Below are 19,212 nucleotides of genomic sequence, written 5' to 3' on the forward strand. Positions count from 1 at the left end.
TAGACACACAGCGTCACAAAGAGACATCATTACAGGCTCAGACAGCTCCAGTGGGGGGACGACAGACACAGATTACTACATTTTTTCAAAGATCCATCCCACTCCCAGCCCCTACACAACAGGGAATTACACTCCAGAGAGCAGAGAGCAGAGACACTCAGAGCCCGCGGGAGACAGAGGACACCTGGCTTTCGGACACCACGCCTATACCAAAGAGAGATGACAGAGATCAGAGCTCAATTTCACAGAGAGGGTGCGGAGCGACTGGCTCGCTTCAGAGCAGACCCAGGCATGTTCTTCAGGGAGCTGTGGACACCCCCTTCATTGATGTATACCATTTTATACCCCCAGTATGGTACAGGATGGGGCTAGCTAGGTTGCATATCATGATTGTATACTCCATGCATATAGCTTTGCATTCTCCTAGTAGTAGAGCTCCATCCCCTCCCCCACTCATTGTACTTATTGCACACCCAGATTCAGCTTTTTAGTTCAGTACTTTTTCATTTAGTTGGGATGACAGAGGATACCCCACACAGGTACACTGATTTGTCTCATAGGCCGAGTTCTCTCTCTCTCTCTCTCTCTCTCTCTCACACACACACACACACACACACACAAAAAGCAATGCCCCAATGTTTGCTGGGTACTGCGCCCCTCTTGTAGAACAATAGATAAAAATACAGCATACCTGTGGATAAGGCTGAAAGTAGACAACTTGCCCAGGCTGACCAAACATCATTTGTTGCGAGTACTGGAGGCCAGAAAATCAAATACTCATTGTCCAGAGAATTCTCAAAACATGCAATGCCAATGACTTGTATTAAAGACACAACACTGCAAGCTTTCACATTTCAATAGCAAGCTTTTACAACACACTCTAGAGTCTAGCCACATGCACATCAACCTCTTTGTGTTCATGCTATTGAATTGAGAACTCTTTCAAACATGAACACACAAAATTAAGGGCATTTATGAGAGTACAAGTGACACACTATGTATGCAATTGAAGTGTCCACCCTTACCAGCTGACCACTAGGATGCAAATATGTCGATGCTGGCTGCACAGGTGGAGCCTGGGAAGTATATCTGATTGGCTGTTGTGAACTGTATGAATGCCCTGCTGCCTGTTAATATAAAATGAACATGTCATTTTACCTGGCAGTAAGGGTTGTTGATTTCAAGGTTTGCCTTTCCATAGTGTGTTGGTTAAGAAAACAGAACACCGATGGTCCAACCCACAAAACTTACTGGCTGTTGCAGCTGAGGTGGCACTTTCATAGTAGTTTGCCCTCCTGCCAATGCAGGTGGAACCACCGTTCCTGATACTCCAGATGTGTATATCCCTGGAGATGGCAAGTAGGGGGTTGCACCTGAGGCCGCTGCTACCGCCACGGAGTTATATGGTGTGTATTTGGTTGCCGGCTGCCCTGCTGGTTGTAGCAGAGGGTTAACACCAACACCCACAGGCACAGCCTGTATTGGTGCAACCGGCGGCATCACCCCTGGGACATATACAGGCCCTTGAACAACTGGGGAAGGCGGCCTTAGAGGCGTGAAGCTTGGAGTGAAAGACTTCGCATTTGGGTTTAATTTGAATTCCTGAAAAACAACAGTTAAAAACATAAGCACGTATTAATGGCCTCAATTTCCATCAAAAAACAAGAAACAAAGGCTGGTAGTGTAGTAACTTCTCTGAACTTTCTTGCCTTGGCATTTGGATTCAAAGAAGATTTCTTGGTGAAATCTGCACCGGTTGAAACCCCCGAGGAAGACGATGGAGACGATGGTGCCGTCGTTGACGCAGCAGAATTTAAAGGAGAAATACGAGTTTCCACATTTTGCATTGATGAGGGGTGTACCCCACTTGTGGATGGTAGTTCTACTTGAGAAAGCCCAGAAATGAAGTCCACTTCATTAGCTGTGACCCTCGTCGACTCCAGGGTGCTACCTGATGGTGTGAACTGACTTTGGATTGCAGTGGAAGTCCCAGCATCTGATCCAAGAAGTGTGCTGATAGAACTGGTAATACTCGTCGGAATAGGTAAGGCGGATGCAGGGGGGGCACATGCAGCTACTGTCTTACGAGTGCCGCCTGCCGTTGCAGACGTGTGTTGTCTTACCGTCAGATCTTTTAAGCTCTCACTGAAGGACTTCAGCTCATTTACTTGGTCTTCGCGCTGCTTCTTGCCTCGTTTTGCATTCTCTTGCTGCCTGAACTCATTGAACTCTCTGCCAAGGCAAGATTTGTCGTGAAATTCCATCTTATATAATGAAAACCAAGCCACATATATTTGGAATCCTTCTAAAACTTCCTCCTTGTTCAAACTTAACCTTGCAGCTTGTGCACTAAGATACAAACCTGTAAACATCTTCAGTAACTTGTGGACACCCAGGATCCAAATTAAGAGCCTGAATGCTTGTTGTATCCCCTATCAGCGGGGAAACCAATGGCGAGGGCAATCCGCCAACCTTTGATCACCACAAAAATAGTAATGCGTTTAGACAAAGAAGCAAAACTAGTCTTTAGTAATGGCACACACACACGCACACTACATGTCCATGTATATATAGAATTCATCCCACAACCAATAGTTGCTTAGCCACAGCACTTTAGGCTTAGCCAACCTACCTTTGTAATGCTCTTGCTTCGATCCCCAACCACCACATGCGGCAATGTCTCCTTGTGCATAACACCCACACTTTCCTCGTGCATATCTATTGAAACTGAAATGGGGCCCTGTACTGCAAGAGACGGATCCCTTTTTATTGATAAATTCTTTGGCTGCAAAAAAGCAGGACGTGTTATTTTAACTTCATTAATCAAAAATAATTAGAACTAATCCAAATAAAACTTCAAGAACTAATTACCTCAATTAAAATGGCAGAAGAAGACCTGTTCATTCTACTACTCTCTGCTTCACCTACTTTTTTTGGACTGGACTCACGTTCAGTAGAACCAGCATCCATATGATCAAAAGAGTTTCCAAAAGTTTCATCAACATTTAGATCCTCATTTTCTTCGCCAACATCTTCAGTTGAACGCAGTACAGATGAGAATCTACTCTCTTCATCCAGTAGTTCAAATTCCTTGGTCAAGCGCACACCTCTTTCCTGAAAGACCGGAAAAACACAACATTGAAAACTCTACAGTAGACTCTAGACCTAAAACACAAAATACTGTTCAGGTGTCAGCAAGCCATTTCAAAATTTTAAAAACACTTCATTTGTATGAGGCTAGGTGCTTTGTCCCCACAAACAATTTAATCAACCAAGGATGAGACTAGGCTAATGCCAGTTAATAGCACTAATGGTGGTTTAATGAAACTAATTCTGTACTAGTAAGTTATAAGTGAATCCCTGTGTTAAGTGACTTATAAGTTAAGAACAGCTCACTTAATAAGGATATATAAGTGAGTAGAGGCTCAGTAATGGGGACTTCCATCATGGGAAGAACACATGGGAAGTTAGGACCTAGAACTAGGCCATTGCCAGGCTCAAGCCTAACACTGGAGGCTGAGTTCTGGTGGGTACACGACACCAAAACATGGATGAGAAGTCACGGCAGGTGTTGGTCTAGCCTCAGGCTTGGGGGAGCTCCTGAGCTAAGGCTAGGAGGTGAGCTAGTCTTCCCCTTCTTGGGTAGTTATGGATTTGCCTAACAATGTTTAAATAATGTAATTCTCATGCTACAGTGTCAGGCTACCCTAATCTTCTCATGTATGTTTCACTAAAGGGGTTTAAAAACCATCCCCATCGGAGAAATGTAAAGCCCCTGAGTTCACTGTACTTTACCTCGGCTAAATGAAGATTCTTTGTGCTCTGTCCTTCAATCTCGCGGGCAATCCGCCACGCTTCTCTCTCCCGTTCTCGCATTTGAGGACCCCTTTCCAGCTTTGTGGTGTATAGTTCCTCATCAAATGTGCTTTCAACACCAAATAAAGTTTTGTTGATCTCAAATTGGTCCCAATTCCTGGCAATCCGTAGACAAGATTGAGTCAATAAAATGTGTCAATAGCACATCAAATTACAACCCGGTATCTTGCCGTCCCAAGAAGCTTCTACAAACTCTCACCTGTTCCAAGTGTTTTGGAATGTAGATTCCAGTCCTAAATCTTTTGGATCATCCTTGTCAGGAGTCCAAGGTTTAAGTTCTCGCTCTACCTCTCCATGCCTACCCTGTGACAAAATTGAATCAGTAACAATCTCTGCACGGGTTTCACGAGCCCTACCGTTTTGCAGCATTTCTCCGCTTACGGGAACATCCTGCAGAAAAGAAAAATGCAATTATTTATTTTCAAAAAATGAACAAGCTTTAAACAAAAGGCGACAGGAGCTGGACAATTCAGCATGCTAATTGTCTACCTTTGCAATAATTTGCACAAGATCCTTTGCATATATAATAAAGGTTTTTACAGGCCGCCTTGCTAAATCTTTGACAGCATCACTCTTTCCTCCCCTCGGCAAACCATCTCTTATAAGCCGTGCCATTTTTAACACAATACCTGTTTCAACAGGCCCTGGCTTTATCCACTTAATAGGTAGACATAGAGGTGTATGTAGACAAGACAATTTGATTCTCTTTCTCTATGAGAAGTTAGAACATTATTGAAGATACACATACATCAGCTTTCATCTAGAATGACCACACATGTATACATACATTCATATGCACACACGCGCATGCGCAGTTGTACATGCACACATACACATAATCACACACATTACATACATTGCATCAAACATATATACATACATAGCATACATTACATACATAAATATATTTACACACAAACATACAAACCATGAATATTACATCATCCACTCACATGATGGGATTTGCAAAGAAAGACTCATACAATAGCTTCTAAAGCCAGGTCTATCTGTTAGCATCTTTGAAACAAAGAAGCAATGCACTAGTCAAAACACATATAACAGTATTAACGACCCAGGATATTATTACAGCACTGCATTAGTTCAGTTGAAATAGTATTGAATGCTGCCCTGTATTTTTGAAAGCCATGGCATTAAAGACAAACCGTAGTCTTTTTCAGCATTTGCTGTGTGAAAGACCCCTGAATAGATGGACCCATTTTTCACCTGAACTTCAACAGGCTGGCCGATCAAGCATGCTGTCAAATACATTAGGTGCTGACCCAAAGGCCCCTGACCCCCATCTCTGCTTTCACCCTGTACAAATGATTCTACCTTATCTCCAGCAGGCTTAGAGCTGCCAGCTTGGCCAGTATAATTACTATTTGCATGGCTGAAATGATGGTGACCTGACTGCCCAACACCTTCTGTGCCTGTGTTGTTGCTTGATCCGGACCTCAAAGACCTGTAGTTTTGATAATCATTTCGGAAACTTTCAGGGCGGTTGCCGAGATCTCGGTAGCGACGATTCCCTCCGTTGGCCACAGAAGGCCTATGCTGCATCTGTGGCTGACTCATGCTTCTATTTTCAGTTACACCAAGTTGCTGCTGCTGCTACTTGAGAGTGTTCACCTAATGAATACCTTTTGTCAAAATGTTTGTGCACAGTAACCAACAGAAGAAGTCTCAGTATCAATACCCGGTAAGAACACAGTTTTTAAACTCTTGCTGTTGTTTAAGTTTAGAATAAGACTAGAAAATCCCAGTATCACATTGTTCCAGAACCAAGCAACAATGCAGTATAATGAGTCACCGTGCATTTGTTCGAGATATAAACAAAACAAACATGGGCAGCGGGCTCTAGACAAGCAAAGTAGTAACCTAAAGTCTAAATACCACAAACACATGTCATGTATTAAACACACAATTATGGCACATGTATAAGCATATATGCTCATGTATCCCCAAGTTCTGTGGCCTAGCTGCCCGGGCCTGGGACAGCCCAAAACAAGCCAAACGTCCTTGCCAGTTATTTTCAGCTGCTTTATTTCTTCGATCCTCTGGCTGCTCTTGGCCTGTTCCTTGCTCCTCTTGTTTCCTACCCACCCTCTTTGTTACTTACCTAACACTAGTCCTTGGGATTAGGGCTTAATATGGCAGGTTAGGAGGCCCTGAGATTAGGGGAAGAGCACGCAGATACGGGTGGCTTGGGTTCTATAGTGACTTATGAGTTATTGTGATTCATTCAGTCGTAGCACTTGGCTGAAGGTATGTGCTTGGACCAGACTCCTACCATGGACATGGCGGTTCACATGCAATCTTGCCGAAGGTCCCTTAGGACAAGCTCTGGTGGTACGGGACGCTAGGGCTGACTGGCATGGCATGTGGGGAGTGAAACCCTAGCCCCTAGCTCAGGAGCGATTCCTAATGCAATCTGCGGTTGGGAGGTGAGTTTTCCTATCCCTTCTATATGTACTAACCTTGTGTGTTAACTTGTGTATCAGGTGGTCCTATGGGGGCTTTACAGTTGGTATCAAACCTGCCCGATCACGGAAGCAGAGAACATAAGGATTGTGTGTCTATCATGTGTTGTTACTAGTTGCCTTGTCTAGGTATCTCTCGGTCACTATGCTCTTGTTTGGCTTGCAAATCTGGTAACTGCTATGTTCTTAGGGTTGCATGAGGGAACTTGTGGATTATGTGCAAAGAGAGAGAGAAAATGAAATGAAATGAAATGTTATATTAACGTCTTCAAAAGGCCATAATGACCTATGAGAGAGAGAGAGAGAGAGAGAGAGAGAGGTATGTGTATCAGTGATTGGGGGAGGTATGCTGTCCTAGAATCCTTGAAACCCTAAAACAATGGAAACTATAACTATTTGGCCCTCCTAGCTCTATTTGACATGATGAAATCCATGCCCGTACACGAGACAAGTGGAAGAAGACATGGGGACAGGGTCCATAAGTATTAAGGATTGATTAAGAAAAAGCACCATTCTTGGTCAAAAAGCAAGAAAAAGCAAAAAGTCAAACAAGGTTAACCGTGAGCCAAGGGCACCATTGGAAACAAGAGACTGAGCTGGACCAAAAAGCTAAAAGGCGCTTTCTCAAAAAGTAGCTCTAAGGCCAAAAAGCAAGGCCTTAAAGCCTGAAAAGCAAAGCACCAAAAGTTGAGTAATATTTTATTGATAAAAGTAAAAAGAGCAAAAGCAAAGGCAAAAAGAGAAAAGCAAAGCATAAAAAGCATGAAGGCTTTTTGGCAAAAAGCAGGGTCTCTTACAAGTATAAAAAGGATTGGACTTCTCTTGTAGTACCATGAACAAGATCATTGAAGATTGAAGGAGATCGTGGAGTGTGTGTGGACATCATATGATCATGAAGAGTTTCTTCTTCGCCATCAACACCTTCTCCAACTTGCTTTTCAGATGTACGGTGTAACATGCAGCGGAAGTATTCGTATTGGAGGATCCTGTCACACAAATGCTCACACCGTATTCTGTATCCTGAGTTTCGCCAGTTTAGCAATCCACTTTAATACTTCAAACTTTAGAGAGATATGAGAGAGAGAGATGGGAACTATACACCGTATGGGGTCCCAAATTACCCACTGAAGGGCCCCCTATCCCGTTACCGAGATAGTATTTGCTTTATTATCTTTAAAGAGACTGATGGTGTGACTGACGATAAGCCAAACGCAAGACCTCTGAAGACCAAGTGTTGGGCTGAACTGTACACTGCTATAGATGTCCAATCTCGAGCCTATGCACTCTTCCCAATGGAATGAGGAAGGGATGCAAAGCTAGGGCTGAGAGAGGGGCTATTTGGGATTGTTCTAGACTGAGTATGAATGCTGTAAATGAATATGAATGCTGTGTTTTACCTTCACCAAGTGGTTGGAGCAAAACGATGAATGGATGAATGCTGAAAACTGTATGGATGCAAAAAACGCAAGGTTTATATTGATGGCTGAATGCTGAGAACTACTGCGTTTGCTGATGGAGGGTTGAATGCACAAGCGTTGATGCTCCTCTTGCTATAGGATGACACGCTGCTACAAAACACATGGGACTGAACTAAATGCAAGGCTGAATATGATGCGCGTGAGTGCTGTTGGCTGAATATGATGGAATGAATGAATGATGATGCAAGGATTCTATTTATATGGACTCATGGAGCCAGTCGGCTGGCTCCTGAGCTGGCCGACTGCTCATGTCCAATAATAAATGCATAAATGTGTATAAAATGCTGAAAATGATGGAAAAAATACCCAAAAAAATCCTAATGAATATCTTGATAAATACTGGATGATATCTGGGATTCCTGCAATGGTCTAGATGCTATGCATAAATGATGTGCAATATGCAGGATGCTTTCTAATGCAAACACTAAGGTTTCTATTGACTGTATATGCATGAATGCGTCTCTTTAAGTGGGTTAAGAGACTTAGACTGACTGACTGACTTGCTATGGCTCAGAATGACCTACGTAGCTCGTGCCTGACTTATCCTAGACTGAGGATTACAATGGGGTCACGGCATACAACAAATATCATCCTAAATGGTACTAATATTGTTACAATGTTGCAATGATGATGATGAGCCAGTTTGTCACCATGCACTATAGTGCAGAGTGCATGTGACATACGGTCAGCCCTAGACTCGTATGGGCATATGCATGGGCGATACGGACGCATGTACGGACATGTACGGACCTGTGCGGAAATGTACGGACATAGATTTTAGAAACCCTAAAAACTGTTTTTTGGATGTTTTTATTGCCCAAAAACCATTAAAATAGGTTTTATATCAGTTTTCTTGCGAGAGAGAGCTTTTCCATGGTTTTCTTCATGGACAAGGCTATAAGAGTTGTGGAGATTACTCATGGGATGAGCGAGTGTTTCTTGGACTTGAACATATAGGTTGGACATGGAGAACTTGGGCATAGAGCTTGGACATGGAACATGAAGCTTGGACATATACGTTGGGCATGAAACTTGGACATGAATGATTAAGAAAAAGCACCATTCTTGGTCAAAAAGCAAGAAAAAGCAAAAAGTCAAACAAGGTTGACCACGAGCCAAGGGCACGATTGGAAACAGGAGACTGAGCCGGACCAAAAAGCTAAAAGGCGCTTTCTCAAAAAGCAGCTCTAAGACCAAAAAGCAAGGCCTTAAAGCCTGAAAAGCAAAGCACCAAAAGTTGAGTAATATTTTATTAATAAAAGTAAAAAGAGCAAAAGCAAAGGCAAAAAGAAAAAAGCAAAGCGTAAAAAGGCAAAGCAAAAGCATAAAGGCTTTTTGGCAAAAAGCAGGGTCTCTTACAAGTATAAAAAGGATTGGACTTCTCTTGTAGTACCATGAACAAGATCATTGAAGATTGAAGGAGATCGTGGAGTGTGTGTGGACATCATTATGATCATGACGAGTTTCTTCTTCGCCATCAACACCTTCTTCAACTTGCTTTTTAGATGTACGGTCAGCCCTAGGCTCGTATGGGCATATGCATGGGCGATACGGACGCATGTATGGACAGAAATTTCAGAAACCCTAAAATTGTTCCAAAAACCCTAAAAACTATTTTTTGGATGTTTTTATCACCCAAAAACCATTAAAACAGGTTTTTTATCAGTTTTCTTGTGAGAAAGAGCTTTTCCATGGTTTTCTTCATGGACAAGGGTATAGGAGTTGTGGAGATTACTCATGGGATGAGCGAGTGTTTCTTGGACTTGGAACATGAAGAACATGGAGAACTTGGGCATAGAGCTTGGACATGGAACATGAAGCTTGGACATAAACATGGAACTTGGACGTATAGGTTGGGCATGAAGCTTGGACATAAACATGAAACTTGATTATGGAACTTGGACTTGGATTTGGACTTGGACTTGGACTTGGACTTGGACTTGGACTTGGATTTGGATTTGGATATTTGGATTTGGTACTAGTCCGGGAGAGATACTTGTGGATCATCCCCGTGGTGTGCTCGACATCATAGATCTTTGTACGTCGACATCGACATCGACTTGGATACCCTACATCAGCATATTTGTTTGTTTTGTATTCATTGATTGTATTGATCCTAGCCAGCGTGCCCGTGGATTGTTCCTGAATAAATTCTTGAAAGGGGGCAGGGCTTGTTCCCCACTCAATGTGGTGTACTATGCAAGACCCCCATTCCCTTTTCTCTCTCCCCTCTCTTTATATTTTATCTCTTGGACACGTGGTTGAGTCTGTCACTGCACGCCCCGCTAGGCTTACAAAAAACCCTTGTCTTTTTTTTCATCTTCGCTCAGCTACAGTTGGGTTTTGTTGCGCTTTTCTATTCTCCTTTTGCTGAGTGGACTGAACTCTATGTTCACAATTCAGTATGGCGAGCAGTAGAGCAACAGAGTCTGTAGCGCATAGTTTGTGCAGGGCAAAGCAAAGACACATAGGTTACTAGCCGTACAGGGTGTCACCATCTCCAATTTTTACCGCTTGACATGTACATGCGTGGTACTCTTGAGGAGTCTGACATGTATGGGTTTACTCAAGACAGGTGGTGCCCGTGAGTGCCCAAGATTTGCATGGATGGTGTTCATGATGCTCTGGTCTTCGCGTTGTACACAACGAAAGACTTCCAGGTGTACTGATGAGACGATGGGCAATTTTTCCAGTAACATTTTGCATAGCCATGTGTCTGTTGGCTTTTGTTTTATTTGTGTGACATATTTTGTCTACTTGGACAATGCTTGGTATTTTGATTGTGAATGTTCATGGGGCCCAAGGATACTTGGTCACCCTATGGACGTGTGTGCACACTTGTTCGGGACTAAGACGGGATTCCTGGACTTATTTAATGTACCAAGGACATTTATCAAGTTTGGACATCCGGGCATCCTATTTGAACTCCATGAGTTACTAATCTAGATCTGTACACATAACTAGAAGGGCACCTTGCATGGCACTCCAAGCTCCCACGTGTGCTTTTCTATTGCTCTCTTGCTCAGAATTGAGGATTCTCAGCTCGTTTTGTAACATGCAGCGGAAGTATTCGTAATTTGAGGATCCTGTCACACAAATGCTCACACCGTCTTCTGTATCCTGAGTTTCGCGAGTTTAGCAATCCACTTTAAGACTTCAAACTTTAAGAGATTGAGAGAGAGAGAGAGAGAGAGAGAGAGAGAGAGAGAGAGAGTTGGAAACTGTACACCGTATGGGGTCCCGAATTACCCACTGAAGGGCCCCCTATCCCATTACCGGAATAGTATCATTACTTTGAAGAGACTGACGGTGGACTGACAATAAGCCAAATGCAAGATCTAGGAAAACCAAGAGTCAAGCTGAACTGTACGCAGCTATAGAAGCACCAATGATGTCCAATCTCGAGCCTATGCACTCTTCCCAATGGATGTAGCCTATCGGAAGGCTGCAAACATAGGTTGAGAGAAGGGACTGATTGGGACTGTTCTAGACTATGTATGAATGCTGAAAATGATTATGAATGCTGAGTTTTACCTTCACCAAGTGGCTGTAGCAAAACGATGCATATGAGGGTGCTGAAAACTGTATGAATGCTGAAAACGCAAGAGGATCTGTAGGCTGAATGCTGTACATGCTACGTTTTACTGACTGAAGGCTGAATTGCTCAAGCGTTGATGCTCCTAGATGCTGATGAGGAAAACGCTGAAGGCTGATGTGGCTGAATTCTGCAATCGCTTTATGCTCCTTGTGCTGAAGGCTCTAGGCGATGAGTGCTTCAAGGCTGATTATGATCTGAATGAATAATGGATGATATGCTAAGATATTTATATGGACATCTGATGCTGGTCGGCTGGCTACAGAGCTGGCCGACTGCATCTGTCTTGAATAAAATACATAAATGATGTAAAAATGCCCAAAAAATGCTGAAAAATATGGGAATAATACTGCATAAATACTGATGATTGCTAGATGATATCTGAAGGTTTCTGCAATGGTCTAGATGACCTATATGCATATGGAATGAATAATATGCATAACTGCACACATGTCCTGATGCAAACTCTAAGGCTTCTACTGACTCTACATGCACGAATGCATCTCTTCAAGTGGGTTAAGGGACTTGGACTGACTGACTGACTGTCTAAGGTTCAGAATGACCTACATAGCTCATGCCTGACTTATCCTGGACTGAGGATTACAATGGGGTCACAGCGTACGACAATTATCATCGTAAAAAGGTACTAATAATGTACAATGTTGCACTGATGATAATGAGCCATCTTGTCACCATGCACTACAGTGCAGAGTGCATGTGACACGTTTTGAAACTACAAAGCTAGGCGACTTCTATCATAATGTGGGCGGGCAAACTTGTAAACTTATAAGTGGGTTCACATCCAGGCTGGACTTATGTAATGTACCAAGGACATTTATCAAGTTTGGTGGGCATTGTTTGACAATATAGGCACAAAGCTGAATTTTTCTTCGGCTGTTTTTCACAAGGAACAAAAAGCTGTTGGTGGCAAGCTTGTTCATAGAACGGACACTTTTTGACAACAAGTCTTCACGCCCTTGAGGAAGTCCGTAAGAGGTGCTGCAAGGACAAAAAACTTATCCATGTGGATGCTAGGGTCTAGCCTAATACCTGAAGAAATGATGATGTATCCTAGGTAATGAATTTCCTGTACTCCAAACTCACTCTTCTTGGCATTGATAAACAACTCATTGTCTTGCAGGAATTGCAAAACCTGTGCCACATCTCGCTCATGCTACTCTGCAATCCCTGAGAAGATAAGAATGTCATCTAAGAAGATGCAGACGCATTTGCCAATGAGATCCCAAAAACCCCAAGACATCATTTTGTTGAACGTCACTAGTGCAATGGTGACATCACCACAAATCTGTAGTGGCCACACTCGGTCCTAAAGGTCATTTTGGAATGTCGGCCTCGAAGATCCAAACCTGATGATAGCCACTCTTAAGATCAATCTTAGAAAAAATCTTTGCACCGTTGAATCGTTCAAGGATGTACTCTATTTTGGGCATGGGGAATCTATTCTTCACTGTTAGCTTATTGAGTGCCCTGTAATTCGCACATAAGCGTGCGGACTTATCCTTCTTTTCGACAAACAAAATGGGAGCAGCAAAAGGTGATGAAGATGGTTGGATAAATCCGGACCGGAGTAGTTGGACTAACTGCTGCTCCAGCTCGCTCTCCAATGCGTTAGAAACGTGGTAGGGGAACTTGCTTGGAGGTTCTGAACCAAGAACACCCTCTATGTGATGGTCCACTGGGTGGGAGGTCGTCTCGCAACATGATGTTGCTGTATTGAAACAAAAGACTAGCCATCCGCTGCTCCCCTATGGATGCTACTTGAACTGCATTACATTGAGAGCGGACATATAGCAACGCACACTCTGCTCCTTTTCTAATGGCTCGTTGGGCCTGAATGTGGGAAATGAGTGGAGTGCCAGGAATGCTCCAATCCCCGCGAATCATGAGGCTCGGAAAAACCTTCAACGATGGTTGAAGTGTCCTGCCTCCAATCAAGAATGGGTTCATACTGTCGAAACCACTGGGTCTCGAGGATCATGTCACACCCTAAAAGAGGGGAGAATGAAATCCCCCTAGAAGGTGGCCCGTTGAACTTGAAACTCAAATTGCTGAGCTTTATGAGTGATGTGTGTACGTAGACCAGGGGTAAACCCATCCACATCTAAATGATAAGGAACCAAGGTACAGCTCATCTTGGTAGCCAATTGCGGAGAGATGGCATCCTCAGAACTATCCATGTCAAAGAGGACAAGAAAACATAACATAACTGGATTTGCTGACAATTCTCAGCACAAGTGAGCATTCCCGGCATAAAGCATATGTAGGACAACCATGGACAGCCCATAACACTCCCACATCAGCCCAGGACAGCTCTGCATCTTCATCTTCCTCCTGTCTGGCTCATAGAACTAGTCGGCCAACCTTATAGGGCTGTTAACAACAGTCGACCAGCTCTCAAAACCCACAGAAGGGGTCACCTGGCAGAACACACATTCGAGGAAGACTCCAATCAGCAAAAGATGACTCTCCCTCTACTCTAATCGGCCAGCTTTCTCCCCTCTTTTTGTGCTCTGACCAGCAGTTTTTTAAGAGCTGTAAACAGGTGGCCAGCAGCCAGAAAGGCTCCCAGGAGCAGTCGACCAACTTCTACCATACACCTGCATGATTTCCGTCGCAATGGATGGTGAGAAAGGCTGCCCACAGCTGCAAAAACTGGTCGACCAGCTCCCATGCACACAGAAAAGCAGGCGCCTCCTCAAAGTCTTTCTGCCAGTAATAAGGGCTCCCCGCCAAAAATAGCTCAAACGTGTGCTTTCTGGGTCCAGAAAGGGGGCGCCTCCTAGAAATGGGTATAAATGAAGTCCGGTGCCCACCTTATGGCTGCCACATGTATTAAATAAGTCATGCCCAATTTGAATACCTTATAGATTGTCCAGCCACTTATAAGTGTGTGTGAACCTGCACCCATAATTATTAGTATATGAAACCATAAAGCTGTAAATTGGGTTTTTGGGTACACTTTACCACCTGCAAAACACATGTAGACCACCTGTCAGTCCCAAACAGGTGTGCATAGGGTGCCCATGCATCCCCGATCCCATGGACAACACAGGCAGAAACTCAGGCATTGTCCAGGCAAACAAGACAAGTCATCCAAAGATAAAATCAAAGTCATGCACACACATGAGTGCACCTAGATTGGAAGAAACACCCATCTGCTCAGTTGTATCCGATAAAATGTCCAGGCTCATGATCCTTCCGGAACATTCCCAGAACATAAATACAAAAGATCTCTAGGATAGCTAGTCCTAGCGAATTACATCATGTCAGGCTCCATGAGCCATACATGTACTATCATGTCAGGCTACACCAGCCATACATGTACTATCATGTCAAGCTCTATATGCCACACAGACACACCATGTCAAGCTACACCAGCCATACATGTATGTCAGTCAAGCTCCACATGCCACATGAACAGTAGAAAAATAAAAGCTGTAAGGAATTTTGTGACATTCCCCCCGGCTTCTAAGCAGTTGACCGCATCTGAAAAGTTTCCAAGTAGTTCTTCAGAAGTTCTGGATAATCCACAAAATAATCCTCGTCGAGCCGAGTATTTTCAATTGCATCTAGCATGATGAACTTTGTGTGGCCTCTTATAAGTTATGTCATAAGGCTAAATACATTTTTTTTTTGTATATTCTAAGTTAAAAAAACACATATTTTTCCTACTTTGTTTGAAACCTTTTTGGACCCGTTTCTTATCTTTTAGAAAACGTTTGGAAATATACGAAACCTGTTTCATACCTGTCGTTTCAGAAACACCTAGCAACACTGCGTGGAGGGTCTAGTCAAACAGGTTGACAATATTAGTCTGGCCGACTAGCAGCAAATTTATATATAAAAGGCATAAGGCATCATTCATTCCAATGGGCTCCTTCCTCTCAGCGTTTCCAGCCTTTGGAATCGGGTCAAGTGGGCAATCAGAAAGACTCTACGCCCAAGAAGACTCCTGAGGAAAAAACTAAGGAGGGCATCACTGGAGGTTATCTCCAACCAGATGAACATACACGGTACATGACATAGAACCGTTGTTTCTTTTGTCACACTATGGGACATGGGAAGAAAGATTGCACTAAGTTCTAGGCTGAAAAGTCTGCCAAGGCATCCACTTCAACAGTAGCAACCATAGCATCATCATCCACACCTCCACCATCAGCCGTTCAGCTTTTACCCTCTTTGGATTCAGTGCCACCAGTGGTATTTGATGATAAGCAGGTGTCACAAAATTCCTTACAACTTTTATTTTTCTACTGTTCATGTGTGGCATGTGGAGCCTGACATGACATACATGTATGGCTGGTGTAGCCTGACATGGTGTGTCTGTGTAGCATATGGAGCCTGACATGACAGTACATGTATGGCTGGTGTAGCCTGACATGATAGTACATGTATGACTCATGGAGCTTGACATGATGTAGTTCCTTGGGACTAGCTATCCTAGAGATCTTTTGTATTTATGTTTTGGGAAGGTTCCGGAAGGATCATGAGCCCTGGACATTTTATCGGATACAACTGAGCAGATGGGTGTTTCTTCCAATCTAGCTGCACTCATGTGTGTGCATGACTTTGATTTTATCTTTGGATGACTTGTCTTGTATGTGCACACCTGTTTGGGACTGATAGGTGGTCTACATGTGTTTTGTAGGTGGTCAGTATACCCAAAAACCCAATTTACAGCTTTATGGTTTCATATACTAATAATTATGGGTGCAAGTTCACACGCACTTATAAGTGGCCGAACAATCTATAAGGTATTCAAATTGGGCAGGACTTATTTAATACATGTGGTAGCTCTAAGGTGGGCACCGGACTTCATTTATACCCACTTCTAGGAGGCGCCCCCTTTCTGGACCCAAAAAGGATACATTTGAGCTATTTCCGGCAGGGAGCCCTTATTACTGGCAGAAAACTCAGATTTGGAGGTGGCGCTTGCTTTTCTAGGTGCATGGGAGCTGGTCGACCAGTTTTTGCAGCTGTGGGCAGCCTTTTCTCACCATCCATTGCGACGGAAATCATGCAGGTGCATGGTAGAAGTTGGTGGACTACTCCTGGGAGCCTTTCTGGCTGCTGGCCGCCTGTTTACAGCGCTGAAGAAGCTGTTGGTCAGAGCACAAAAGAGGGGAGAAAGCTGGCCGATTACAGGGAGAGTCATCTTTTGCTGATTGGAGTCTTCCTCGAATGTGTGTTGCTGCCAGGCGACCCCTTCTGTGGCTTTTGAGAGCTGGTCGATTGTTGTTAACCCCTATAAGGCTGGCCGACTAGTTCTATGAGCCAGACAGGAGGAAGATGAAGATGCAGAGCTGTCCCGGGCTGATGTGGGAGTGCTATGGGCTGTCCATGGTTGTCCTACATAACATGCTCATTACAGGTACTAGCAAAGCACAAATTTCAGATTTCAAAGCTGATTTGAAAGCTGAATTTGATATGTCAGATTTGGGGCCTTTACACTACTATCTCGGGATACAGTTTATGCATACAGATGATGGCATTGTTATGCAGCAAACTAAGTACATAAAAAGTTTGCTAAAAAGGTTTCACATGGATGAATGTAAGCCCATTTCTACTCCAGTAGAACTAGGTGTACGGCTTACTATGCATGATATTGGAGAGCCTTTTGAGGCCAGCATTTACAGCCAGGTAGTGGGATGTCTCGTGTTACTTGTGTAACACGAGGCCAGACATACCTTTGGGGTGTCTTTGTTGAGCAAATTCATGCACAGCCCAGGCACAAAGCATTGGCAAGCAGTCAAACGCATTTTTCGTTATCTTCAGGGTACCTTGGATCTTGGTTTGTTCTATCCCGGGGGGGCAGCTTGCAGCTTTATGCATACAGTGATTCAGATTGGGTTGGTGATTATGATACCAGGCAATCCACCAATGGGAATTGTTTTTTTCTTGGCAGTTCATGCATATCTTGGTTGAGCAAAAAGCAACCCACTGTTGCCACATCTACTTGTGAGGCTGAGTAGAGGGCAGTCTTCACAGCTACAGTAGATTGTGTATGGTTGAGGAAATTATTGGTTGATCTTCGTGAGTGTCAGCAGACACCCACCACCATTCTCACTGATAGCCAGAGTGCTATGGCCGTGGCACTAAATCCAATATTTCATGCACGTACCAAGCACATTGAGATTCATTATCACTATGTCAGAGAGAGGTTACATGCAGGGGAGATCAGTTTATCTTACTGCCCCACACAGGATAATGTTACAGATCTATTCACAAAGGCTTTACCTCGAGAAAAGTTTGAATGTCACGTGCATCCCGCACTTGGATGCCACGTAGACATTTCTGTACAGAAGGTGCAGGACCTGGGATGGTGAACTGGTCCCATGTGAGCCCAGTCCGGGACGAGTCAGCCAGGGATCCATCTCAGCCGTCCGAGGTCAGGTGTGCATTGTCCTGCACATGAGTCCAAGGTCAGGTGTGCACTGTCCTGCACATGAAGCAGTGCCAGTCCGCGCTGTGAGTCTCCCTCTGGAATGATGTCAGATGTGCTGAGTATCTGGTTTGCAACTGGATGCCAGGCCTCTGTAGGCATGTAGGTTTGCATGTAGAGATGGGGCCAGCCCATAGGGCTACCCCAATGCGAAGTTTTGCACTTGCATTCTTAGTATGGGCATGGGGGAGGTGTAGAACCACCCCCAAGGGGGCAAGAGGGCCCAAGCTTTGCCCACCAGCCAAGGCATGGGCTGGAGGGGCTGTCGGCCAGCTGTACTGCTGCTGGACAGGCAGCCGACTGGGTCTAATACCCTACCCAGCTAGTCGGCCAGGTGTAGGGAGCAGTCCCACACCCATGCGTTGATTGCCCAGCAGCCAGGATGCTGCCCCAGAAGCATGCGCAGGCTGGACAGCAAGGTGGCATAGTGTGAAAGCATTTATTATTAGTGTGCAAGCATTTTATTGGAAAATATCTAGTCGTGGGGCTTCATGAAAACAGGCCGACTGGATGCTATGTGGGGTATAAAAGCCCAGCCAAGATCTCAATGATCTCATCTCATAATTCACCAAGTGCTCCAAGCAAACAAGGGCCAGGACAGCCAAGAACATTGCTAAAGCAAAGGGGTGAAGGACTGAAGGTCAAGGGCCGGTTTTCCAGCCAAGAAAAGGTCAAGTACTTTGTATTTGTTCTCAGATTTACATCATTCTAATAAAGCAAATACACCATCCGTGGTGGGGGCCCTACAGAGGGTAATTGGGACCCAATACTGTGTCCTCTCCATCTCCCCCTTCTCTCTCTATTTTTCTGCACATCGTCTTTCAGTTTTGTGCGTTAATTCCGTCGCGAAAAGAGTGCTGATTTCTAAGTTTTGAAGTACCGATCCTTCTCCGAAGCTTCCGCATATTATAGTGGTATCAGAGCTCACTTCAAGGACAAAGATTCAACAAAGAAAACCAGAAAATTTTTTCGCTTGTGTGGTTGGTTTTTAGACGCCGGGTGGACTACCCCTTTTGGAGTGACTCCTGTCCCTCAAAGGACGGTTGGTTTTTAGCCTTCGGAAGCCTCCGGAAGTCTCCCACACAGATAGTGGATGGTCAGATTGCGTTTCGGAAAGGAATTGCATTTTCCCGCTATGGCGAGTTTCGGCGACGAGAGAGAACCAGAACCATGGGACCAGAGTGCACCAGGCAGCCCAGCTAGGGCACCCGGCTTGAGTGTAACAGACATGTTCCAGCAGATGATGCGAGCAATCGCAGACCAGACAACCAAGTTGGATGAGCAGAAGGCGCGGATTTTGGCTCTGGAGGAGCGTTCTCG

At 44.2% G+C, this 19,212-nt stretch overlaps 1 protein-coding gene across 3 annotated transcripts in view; it reads right to left on the bottom strand.

Annotated features, from left to right (window-relative positions):
• The window catches only part of LOC147638085 (uncharacterized), a 71,550-nt gene that overhangs the window by 39,935 nt on the left and 12,403 nt on the right, over window positions 1–19,212 (bottom strand). Inside the window, exons 2-12 of one of the 3 annotated variants that reach the window (XM_086797970.1) lie at window positions 5,040–5,516; window positions 4,366–4,505; window positions 4,076–4,266; window positions 3,796–3,973; window positions 2,872–3,114; window positions 2,633–2,785; window positions 2,363–2,472; window positions 1,710–2,232; window positions 1,252–1,602; window positions 1,026–1,127; window positions 692–754 (exon numbers count right to left, since the gene is read on the bottom strand). In XM_086797970.1, the coding sequence (XP_086654096.1) occupies window positions 692–754; window positions 1,026–1,127; window positions 1,252–1,602; window positions 1,710–2,232; window positions 2,363–2,472; window positions 2,633–2,785; window positions 2,872–3,114; window positions 3,796–3,973; window positions 4,076–4,266; window positions 4,366–4,505; window positions 5,040–5,451 (2,466 nt within the window). In that variant the 5' untranslated portion in view covers window positions 5,452–5,516. Of the gene's footprint in view, window positions 1–691; window positions 755–1,025; window positions 1,128–1,251; window positions 1,603–1,691; window positions 2,233–2,362; window positions 2,473–2,632; window positions 2,786–2,871; window positions 3,115–3,795; window positions 3,974–4,075; window positions 4,267–4,365; window positions 4,506–5,039; window positions 5,517–19,212 lie in introns of all 3 variants that reach the window. The other 2 variants (XM_086797969.1, XM_086797971.1) reach the window with 2 other exon arrangements.

This window comes from Cibotium barometz, chromosome 5 (genome assembly GCF_041138505.1).
Source record: "Cibotium barometz isolate CiBa-2024 chromosome 5, ASM4113850v1, whole genome shotgun sequence".
Classification (NCBI taxonomy): domain Eukaryota; kingdom Viridiplantae; phylum Streptophyta; class Polypodiopsida; order Cyatheales; family Cibotiaceae; genus Cibotium; species Cibotium barometz.